This window comes from Brachycentrus maculatus, unplaced genomic scaffold, assembly GCF_059751285.1.
Source record: "Brachycentrus maculatus isolate JH-2025_06_01 unplaced genomic scaffold, ASM5975128v1 h1tg000143l, whole genome shotgun sequence".
In the NCBI taxonomy this organism is placed as follows: domain Eukaryota; kingdom Metazoa; phylum Arthropoda; class Insecta; order Trichoptera; family Brachycentridae; genus Brachycentrus; species Brachycentrus maculatus.
In genome coordinates this window covers 44,728-56,064 of record NW_028280896.1, presented here as the reverse complement: position 1 = coordinate 56,064, position 11,337 = coordinate 44,728, and the positions used below count along the sequence as shown (strand labels likewise).

Genomic DNA, 11,337 nt, shown 5'->3' with positions numbered 1-11,337 from the left:
GATTTACAACCACAATACTAAAATTCTTGGAACTTCTTATTATATTGAAAAACGAAATTGATTTGGTTTATACCAAGCATTTTGTAGTAAGTTGTCATAAACTATTCAGATAATTTGCTTTTATTTAGCGAGACTATTTTCGCCGTGTGGCAACACCAGATCAGATGTCTGCCAATTTTCGTTTTTTGAGCCTTATTCAATAGGGCCAAATTTTCGCGAAGTGTAAAACCCATTAAACTACAATAATTCACATAATTCTGTTTTGAAAAATCATCACCACGATGGCCTTAAGGATACCGAGCCTGCTGAAGTCCAAACTGGCGCCGGAGATGAGAGTTTTGGCGAGCGGGTACGCGACGGCCGCGAAGCTGTCGGACTACGACCAGCAGCACAAATGTCCTGTGATCCGCAAGCAAGAGGTGCTCCCGAAGGCGGAGTATGGCGGGAGGCACGCTGTCACCATGTTGCCTGGCGGCGGCATCGGCCCAGAACTAATGGGATACGTAAAAGAGATCTTCAGGTAGGTAACTGATTACGTATTTCGTAGATATTTTCATCCGACGTTAGAGATAACAGGGATTTTGGATCCCTTACTGGATCTATCAGGCATGTCAGGCAGCCTGTTAATTTGGGTATAAGATATATATTGTTATGTTCTGTCAAAAAAAACGTTACCTTAGTTATGCCATTTTCGAAAATGCCATAACTAGGCGAAGCAATTGTCACCAAATTGATTTTTATGTACATGTTGAGTGTGTCCAAATACTTGTTCACAAATCTGGATTATCTCCAATTACAGGAGTTATTTTTCATATTATTTTTTGACATCTCATCAAGGATGAAGAAGAATATGGAAGTCTGGGCATTTACGGGGCTGACGACCGTCATAGGCTGGTTTAAGTGATCACTTTACACACGTGTAACATTCACCAATTCTACCCATTATTTACAACCACACTACTCAAATTCTTGGAAGCTCTATATATATGAACCAATTCAAAAACATTATTCTTGAATCACTAGAAATTCACTAGAGACATCTATTGGTGAGATGAAAAGAAGCTTTTTATTGAGCAGAAACTCTTATATTAGTATGTGAGGTCCGAATCCTGGATTATAATCACACACATGAGAAACGCCAGAAAATATCATTTTCATTTTTATCATTTAAGCTTATAAATTTGACCAGATAATTTATTTACAACATTTTTTGAGTGTGTCCAAATACTTGTTCACAAAATCTGGATTATCTCCAATTACAGGTGTTATTTTCATAATTATATAAAAAAAACTCGCTTATAGCTTTTTAGCAATAAGCCCGCCAATGTACTTATTTCTTTTCTGTAAGTAAATAAATAAATCGCTCACTCCTTTCAAGAACGTCATAAATCAATAACCGACAATTTTTAGTTGTGCATGTTTTTGGATTGCCCAGAAAATGTACTATATCCCAGCAAAAGAGGCATATTTTTAACTTAATATTTACCCGCTACAGGGCAGAAAGTGTTGTTTTTGCATTTTGAAGAAAAGGTATTGTTTAATTATTTTTTTGAATATACTAAATATTTTTCAAATGGAGAAAAAACCTTCAGGTTTAACCTAAAAAGATCTGTTGCACAGTAAAAAGTTCAATAAGTGACTAGTAATTTGTTTTGAATACATTTTATTATATTTTTAAACTTTAAAAACGTTTTCCTGAAAAATCAAGTTTTTTGATTTATGACGTTGTTGAAAGGAGTGAGCGAAATATGAACCAATATTGAAACATTGTTCTTGAATCACTAGAATTTTACTAGAGACATCTATTGGTGAGATGAAAAGAAACTTTTTATTAAGCAGAAACTAGAAAAGAAGATATAGATTTTTATTAATAAGCCTGCCAATGTACTTATTTATTTTCTGTACATGAAGTTTGAATAAAATGCATGTCTCTGTGTCAGGATCTCCGGCGCGCCCGTGGACTTTGAGATGGTTGACATTGACCCCGACGCAGAGGACAACCTGGACCTGGAGTACGCCATCTCCACCATCAAGCGCAACGGGGTGGGGATCAAGGGCAACATCGAGACCAAGAGCGAGCTGGCCGGCGTGCTGTCGCGCAACGTGGCCATGCGCAACGAGCTGGACCTCTTCATCAACATCCTGCACTGCAAGTCCTACGAGGGCGTGCCCAGCCGGCAGAAGGATATCGACCTGGTCATCATAAGGTAAATATCTTGTAAACCCTTATCAGCACTGGTCATCATAAGGTTCATATCTTGTAAACCCTTATCAGCACTGGTCATCATAAGGTTCATATCTTGTAAACCCTTATCAGCACTGGTCATCATAAGGTTCATATCTTGTAAACCCTTATCAGCACTGGTCATCAAAAGGTACATATCTTGTAAACCCTTATCAGCACTGGTCATCATAAGGTACATGTCTTGTAAACCCTTATCAGCACTGGTCATCATAAGGTAATATCGCTCACTCCTTTCAACAACGTCATATATCAAAAATCGACAATTTTCAGTTGTGCATGTTTTCAGAATGCCCAGAAAATGCACTATATCCCAGCAAAAGCGGCATATTTTTAACTTAATATTTACCCGCTACAGGGCAGAAAGTGATGTTTTTGCATTTTGAAGAAAATGTATTGTTTTATTATTTTTTCAAATAGATAAAAATATTCAGGTTTTACCTAAAAAGATCTGTTGCACAGTAAAAAGTTCAATAAGTAGCTTGATATTTATTTTTAATACATTTTATTGTATATTTAAACTTTAAAAACAATCTCCTGAAAAATCTAGTTTTTTTTTATTTATGACGTTCTTGAAAGGAGTGAGCGACATGTAAAAAAAACTATATATTTGATATTTGAAGAAATAACTTTGTGATTTTCCATTAAGCGGTTAGCTTCGGAACCGGTAAACATTATAATTAAGTTTTAATAAAATAAATCATGTATTTTAATTACACTATGTATATATTTATTAAAAAAATTGTATACTTTTATAAAGCAAATATCCCGATTATATTTGTGATTTATTCCCTCAGACAGAACACGGAAGGCGAGTACGCCATGCTGGAACACGAGTCCGTGCACGGAGTGGTGGAGTCCATGAAGGTGGTCACAGCGGAGAACAGCGAGAGGGTGGCCAGATACGCCTTCGAGTACGCCAAGAAGAATGGGCGCAAGAAGGTACCATACTTGTTAGGCTAGGTTAGGTGGTGGAGTCCATGAAGGTGGTCACTGCAGAGACAGAGGGTCGGCAGATACGCATTTGAGTACGCCAAGAAGAATGGGCGCAAGAAGGTACCATACTTGTTAGGTTAGGTTATGTTAGGCGGTGGAGTCCATGAAGGTGGTCACTGCAGAGACAGAGGGTCGGCAGATACGCCTTTGAGTACGCCAAGAGGAATAGGCGCAAGAAGGTACCATACTTGTTAGGCTAGGTTAGGTGGTGGAGTCCATGAAGGTGGTCACTGCAGAGACAGAGGGTTGCCAGATACGCCTTCGAGTACGCCAAGAAGAATGGCCGCAAGAAGGTACCATACTTGTTAGGTTAGGTTAGGTTAGGCGGTGGGGTCCATGAAGGTGGTCACTGCAGAGACAGGGTTGCCAGATACGCCTTCGAGTACGCCAAGAGGAATGGGCGCAAGAAGGTACCATACTTGTTAGGTTAGGTTAGGTTAGGTTAGGCGGTGGGGTCCATGAAAGTGGTCACTGCAGAGACAGAGGGTTGCCAGATACGCCTTCGAGTACGCCAAGAAGAATGGCCGCAAGAAGGTACCATACTTGTTAGGTTAGGTTATGTTAGGCGGTGGAGTCCATGAAGGTGGTCACTGCAGAGACAGAGGGTTGCCAGATACGCCTTTGAGTACGCCAAGAGGAATGGGCGCAAGAAGGTGCCATACTTGTTAGGCTAGGTTAGGTGGTGGAGTCCATGAAGGTGGTCACTGCAGAGACAGAGGGTCGCCAGATAAGCCTTTGAGTACGCCAAGAAGAATGTGCGCAAGAAGGTACCATACTTGTTAGGTTAGGTTAGGTTAGGCGGTGGAGTCCATGAAGGTGGTCACTGCAGAGACAGAGGGTCGCCAGATACGCCTTTGAGTACGCCAAGAAGAATGGGCGCAAGAAGGTACCATACTTGTTAGGTTAGGTTAGGTTAGGCGGTGGAGTCCATGAAGGTGGTCACTGCAGAGACAGAGGGTTGCCAGATACGCCTTCGAGTACGCCAAGAAGAATGGCCGCAAGAAGGTACCATACTTGTTAGGTTAGGTTATGTTAGGCGGTGGAGTCCATGAAGGTGGTCACTGCAGAGACAGAGGGTTGCCAGATACGCCTTCGAGTACGCCAAGAGGAATGGGCGCAAGAAGGTACCATACTTATAGGTTAACCTTTGAATACACAAAGAAAAATGGATGCAAGAAGGTAGCAAAGTTGTGAGCTCTTCAATGTCATTATTCATATATTTCTTTCTTACCAGGGGTGTTAGTTGAAGTTTGCCGGTTTTTTCATTAAAGAAAACGCTTAATTTTCGGGAGAATCTCAATTTTTTTTTATTCAAAGTATTGACCATCGGATTCTATACATTTTGCCCATCTTAGAGGCAAATCATGGATACCATTCCAAAAAAAATATTTCTCTTTCGAGGCAAACCATTGGACGAGCCATTTTTTGCCTCTTTTAAAATTGGCAAAGCGCTGCTCTGCGAGTGAGTGTCCCATCGATGCGAAAAGGTGATAGTCGGACGGGGCAAGGTCTGGAGAGTACGGCGGGTGCGATAATATTTCCCGATTCAATGCTTTGAGAGTGTTCTTCACCACTTAGCTGTATGAGGCGGTGCGATTTTCGATTTGCCTCTTATTCTCTTGGTCTTCATCCAATAACGCCACTTAGTTAGTTAGAATGAATTCATCATGGTCAGTCTATTTGATGCTTCATGTTCGTCCGCAGTACATTTTTCTATGGCGCTCTGGTCGGGCGCCGCAGCATGGAAAATGTTCAAATATTGGTTAGATAGAAATCTTTATTTTGTTCCTGTGAATTACCAGGTAACCACGATCCACAAGGCCAACATCATGAAGCTGTCTGACGGCCTGTTCCTGGAGACCTCCCGCCGGGTGGCCAAGGAGTACCCGGAGATAGACCACAACGACATGATCATTGACAACTGCTGCATGCAGCTCGTCTCCAAGTAAGCACTCTTCGATAGTCTGTCAAGGAATATAAATTACAAAGATTATTTATATAAATTACCTATACTTAAGGTAAAATGTAAAAAGACTCTTGTCAAAGTGCTAGAAGAATCCCGCTTGGAAATACTTCCTCAGACACATGGAATAGATGAATCGCGCTCTACCTAAAGTAAGCAAATAGAACGCTCGCAAGCGTCTCCCGCTCTCTACCAACAGTATGGAAAAGGGCCCTAATTATACTCTGGCAGTCTGCCGCCCGACCCTCAGTATACTAATCACAAGTAGCCGCAACACCCAATTCCCATCTGTACAATGTTTGCAGGCGTCTCTCGCGCTCTACCTAAAGTAAGCAAATAGAACGCTCGCAAGCGTCTCCCGCTCTCTACCGACAGTATGGAAAAGGACCCTAATTATACTCTGGCAGTCTGCCACCCGACCCTCAGTATACTAATCACAAGTAGCCGCAACACCCAATTCCCATCTGTACAATGTATGCAGGCGTCTTTCGCGCTCTACCTAAACTAAGCAAATAGAACGCTCGCAAGCGTCTCCCGCTCTCTACCGACAGTATGGAAAAGGACCCTAATTATACTCTGGCAGTCTGCCGCCCGATCCTCAGTATACTAATCACAAGTAGCCGTAACACCCAATTCCCATCTGTACAATGTTTGCGGGCATCTCTCGCGCTCTACCTAAAGTAAGCAAATAGAACGCTCGCAAGCGTCTCCCGCTCTCTACCGACAGTATGGAAACGCTCCCACAAATAATGTGTTGATGCTATAGTGGGCCACGTGACCTTAAACACTCTAGCTTGTTTGCAGGCCGCACCAGTTTGACGTGATGATCATGACCAACCTGTACGGCACCATCGTGTCCAACGTGGTGTGCGGGCTGGTGGGGGGCGCGGGGCTGCTCTCGGGGCGCAATTACGGTGACCACTACGCCGTCTTCGAGCCCGGCACCCGCAACACGGGTGAGTACCGCAACCACACACCGCATAAATACACTCGCAGGGGTAGGCAGAGAGAATAGAGCGCCACACCACTCTGTCCTTGCAAACATTCTTCACCTCTTCCACGATCATGCATCTCCTCATACATACCCGCCAATTGTTACGACTCCTAACCTGACCGTATTATTTATTTAATTTCCAAGCTTACATTTTTGTCACTCGTATCTATTACCACAGTATGTGGAGCAGAGGACAAAAGATTTTTTTCCAATTTGAATGTAACTGTCTACCTAGATTTTTGTTTTATTACGGTGAGAATGAGTGGTTTTCTGAAAATGTAATAATGTTGTGATTGGTTCCAGGTACGGTGAGAATGAGTGGTTTTCTGACAATGTAATAATGTTGTGATTGGTTGGCAGGTACGGTGAGAATGAGTGGTTTTCTGACAATGTAATAATGTTGTGATTGGTTGGCAGGTACGGTGAGAATGAGTGGTTTTCTGACAATGTAATAATGTTGTGATTAATTTCCAGGTACGGTGAGAATGAGTGGTTTTCTGACAATGTAATAATGTTGTGATTAATTTCCAGGTACGGTGAGAATGAGTGGTTTTCTGACAATGTAATAATGTTGTGATTGGTTGGCAGGTACGGTGAGAATGAGTGGTTTTCTGACAATGTAATAATGTTGTGATTGGTTGGCAGGTACGGTGAGAATGAGTGGTTTTCTGACAATGTAATAATGTTGTGATTAATTTCCAGGTACGGTGAGAATGAGTGGTTTTCTGACAATGTAATAATGTTGTGATTGGTTGGCAGGTACGGTGAGAATGAGTGGTTTTCTGACAATGTAATAATGTTGTGATTGGTTGGCAGGTACGGTGAGAATGAGTGGTTTTCTGACAATGTAATAATGTTGTGATTGGTTGGCAGGTACGGTGAGAATGAGTGGTTTTCTGACAATGTAATAATGTTGTGATTAATTTCCAGGTACGGTGAGAATGAGTGGTTTTCTGACAATGTAATAATGTTGTGATTGGTTGGCAGGTACGGTGAGAATGAGTGGTTTTCTGACAATGTAATAATGTTGTGATTGGTTGGCAGGTACGGTGAGAATGAGTGGTTTTCTGACAATGTAATAATGTTGTGATTAATTTCCAGGTACGGTGAGAATGAGTGGTTTTCTGACAATGTAATAATGTTGTGATTGGTTGGCAGGTACGGTGAGAATGAGTGGTTTTCTGACAATGTAATAATGTTGTGATTGGTTCCAGGTACGGTGAGAATGAGTGGTTTTCTGACAATGTAATAATGTTGTGATTGGTTGGCAGGTACGGTGAGAATGAGTGGTTTTCTGACAATGTAATAATGTTGTGATTAATTTCCAGGTACGGTGAGAATGAGTGGTTTTCTGACAATGTAATAATGTTGTGATTGGTTGGCAGGTACGGTGAGAATGAGTGGTTTTCTGACAATGTAATAATGTTGTGATTAATTTCCAGGTACGGTGAGAATGAGTGGTTTTCTGACAATGTAATAATGTTGTGATTGGTTGGCAGGTACGGTGAGAATGAGTGGTTTTCTGACAATGTAATAATGTTGTGATTGGTTGGCAGGTACGGTGAGAATGAGTGGTTTTCTGACAATGTAATAATGTTGTGATTAATTTCCAGGTACGGTGAGAATGAGTGGTTTTCTGACAATGTAATAATGTTGTGATTGGTTGGCAGGTACGGTGAGAATGAGTGGTTTTCTGACAATGTAATAATGTTGTGATTGGTTGGCAGGTACGGTGAGAATGAGTGGTTTTCTGACAATGTAATAATGTTGTGATTAATTTCCAGGTACGGTGAGAATGAGTGGTTTTCTGACAATGTAATAATGTTGTGATTGGTTGGCAGGTACGGTGAGAATGAGTGGTTTTCTGACAATGTAATAATGTTGTGATTAATTTCCAGGTACGGTGAGAATGAGTGGTTTTCTGACAATGTAATAATGTTGTGATTGGTTGGCAGGTACGGTGAGAATGAGTGGTTTTCTGACAATGTAATAATGTTGTGATTGGTTGGCAGGTACGGTGAGAATGAGTGGTTTTCTGACAATGTAATAATGTTGTGATTAATTTCCAGGTACGGTGAGAATGAGTGGTTTTCTGACAATGTAATAATGTTGTGATTGGTTGGCAGGTACGGTGAGAATGAGTGGTTTTCTGACAATGTAATAATGTTGTGATTAATTTCCAGGTACGGTGAGAATGAGTGGTTTTCTGACAATGTAATAATGTTGTGATTAATTTCCAGGTACGGTGAGAATGAGTGGTTTTCTGACAATGTAATAATGTTGTGATTGGTTGGCAGGTACGGTGAGAATGAGTGGTTTTCTGACAATGTAATAATGTTGTGATTAATTTCCAGGTACGGTGAGAATGAGTGGTTTTCTGACAATGTAATAATGTTGTGATTGGTTGGCAGGTACGGTGAGAATGAGTGGTTTTCTGACAATGTAATAATGTTGTGATTGGTTGGCAGGTACGGTGAGAATGAGTGGTTTTCTGACAATGTAATAATGTTGTGATTAATTTCCAGGTACGTTGAGAATGAGTGGTTTTCTGACAATGTAATAATGTTGTGATTGGTTGGCAGGTACGGTGAGAATGAGTGGTTTTCTGACAATGTAATAATGTTGTGATTGGTTGGCAGGTATGGTGAGAATGAGTGGTTTTCTGACAATGTAATAATGTTGTGATTAATTTCCAGGTACGTTGAGAATGAGTGGTTTTCTGACAATGTAATAATGTTGTGATTGGTTGGCAGGTACGGTGAGAATGAGTGGTTTTCTGACAATGTAATAATGTTGCGATTGATTGGCAGGTACGGCGATCGCGGGGAAGAACATCGCCAACCCGATAGCGATGGTGAATGCGTCCATAGACATGCTGGAGCACCTCGGGCACCACCACCACGCCGGGCTCATCACCCGCGCCGTGCTCAAGACCCTCAGCCAGGACCGCGTGCACACGCCCGACCTCGGCGGCCACCACACCTCCTCCGACGTGGTGCAGAGCATCATTGCCAACCTGCAGCTGGTCAAGTAGCCACCGCGACTTCATCACTCTCTCAGTGGTGCAGAGCATCATTGCCAACCTGCAGCTGGTCTAGTAGCCACCGCGACTTCATCACTCTCTCAGTGGTGCAGAGCATCATCGCCAACTTGCAGCTGGTCAAATAGGCGCACCATCGCAATTCCACCGTGACTTCATCACTCTCTCATCTCCCACAGTGGTGTAAAGCATCCTCATCGATCCGCAGCTGGTCTAGTAGGCGCACCACCGCGATTCCACCTTAACTTCATCACTCTCTCATCTCCCACAGTGGTGCAAAGCATCATCATTCATCTGCAGCTGGTCTAGTAGGCGCCTGCTGCCCTCCACCTCGATTTCATCACTATCCCATCTCTCACAGAGCATCATCATTTATCTACAGCTGGTCTTCGTTCTTGCTAGCGATATATGCAACTACATCACGGATCTGACATAATAATAAAACAACTAGCCTTTCCATTTTTGTTTTATTTGACTAGTGGCCAGGTTTAGTTTTTACCGACATCACATGCTGTTATATTTTGTGTATAAAAAGGATTGTTAAAATTGTGGCATGGTAATATAACACTCTCCTTATCATTCATCATTCACTTTGTGTAATACCACTTAAAAACTCTACTTCATGACTCAAGGTCGTGAAGTAGTGTTTTTAAGTGGTATTACACAAAGCGAACGATGAATGATAAAGAGTCACATACTGTTAGATAAAATAATTGTTATTTTATATTATACATGCACGCAGTTTCACTAAGAAATGTCAGCACAAAACTTATACAGATTTTTCACTCCAAATTGGATGTTTTACAAACCAAATTATAGGTTTAACCATTTCAGGACAACTGGTTACTGCTGCTAACCACAAATTTAAAATAAATTGTCTATGTGCCTACAGGTTTCTAGTTAAAACCATAGTGCAATATGTGTTGCCTATGTAACAGAAATATTGCTTGTATAGATTTCATGTTGGTATCATTGTCTCGGAGCTTATTTCATACGATTTATTGTGGCGATGTGCACATGTCGGGATATTTAGAGGTTATAATAATACTACAAATAAGAAACATATAACAATATTTTACCTCATATTTTCACTAATAAATGCCTTTATTTATACTTTATAAAACATGGTCTTTGTTGCTAACCACCAGGCACATAATGTGTATTTCTAATTTTGTTGAGGGATAAATATTGTATCGTCTGTGTGCACAATTTTCAGTTGCTGTATACACTTATTTTTAAATTATTTTTAGAAATTAATTGTGTAAAGTAAAATATTATTTATTCTGTCCTCAAAGGGTTAATAATATAAATAATAAAACCCTTATCCGCACCCCAATGGTGCATAGGGCACTGCGTCATATAAACGCAGTGTTATCTTGATTGTTTACACATGAAGGAAAGGTGATCAGCCCTCCGCTTCAGGTACCAGTCCAGGGTAATATTAAATAAATATGACAGTGAAAAAATCACTTATATTTATTATACCCCCCTTGAGAATCGAACCCGGGACCTCCAGAACGGTAGCCGAACGTGCTGACCATTACACTACGGAGGCGGACAAAGGGTTAACAAATTCAAATTTAATGTTTTATTTTATTTTATAATAAAGTTTAATTTTTTTTAAATATATTAAAAGTAATTAAACTCATTCAACTAACGCACTTGCTAGTCCTAAGAATACAATGTGTAGGCAGGTATATTCACTAGCGGTATGTAGTGCTAATATGGATATAATTTTTTTTAAACTTTTTTTATAAAATACAATATAACGTCCAATTTGATTTGTACAATATTCAATTTGGTTTGTAAAATGTCCAATTTAAAAGCGAAAAACCTGTATCCAACACCATTCTTTCGTTATTACGTTGCCTAAACCATTTTTAATCTTATCCATTATGCATGTTCTTCTAAATCTTTGCCAAATTTTCTTTGTTACTTATTGAATTGTCAGCCTTTAAAAACGTTGTACGTTTTCCGGGCACTTGACATCTCGACCATGTATAGGTATTAATAATAATTAAACCCTTATCCGCACCCCAATGGTGCATAGGGCACTGTGTCTTATAAACGCAGTGTTATCATGATCGTTTTACTTATGAAGG

At 40.7% G+C, this 11,337-nt stretch overlaps 1 protein-coding gene across 1 annotated transcript; it reads left to right on the top strand.

Moving 5' to 3' along the window:
• Positions 1-135: 135 nt before the first annotated feature.
• LOC148308956 (isocitrate dehydrogenase [NAD] subunit gamma, mitochondrial-like) lies at positions 136-10,701 on the top strand. The gene is made up of 6 exons (XM_088260835.1): positions 136-520; positions 1,941-2,207; positions 3,040-3,184; positions 5,041-5,183; positions 6,006-6,157; positions 9,006-10,701. Exons 1-6 carry the CDS (start codon positions 282-284, stop codon positions 9,227-9,229), a joined length of 1,170 nt encoding a protein of 389 aa, XP_088116961.1. The 5' UTR covers positions 136-281; the 3' UTR covers positions 9,230-10,701.
• Positions 10,702-11,337: the final 636 nt, after the last annotated feature.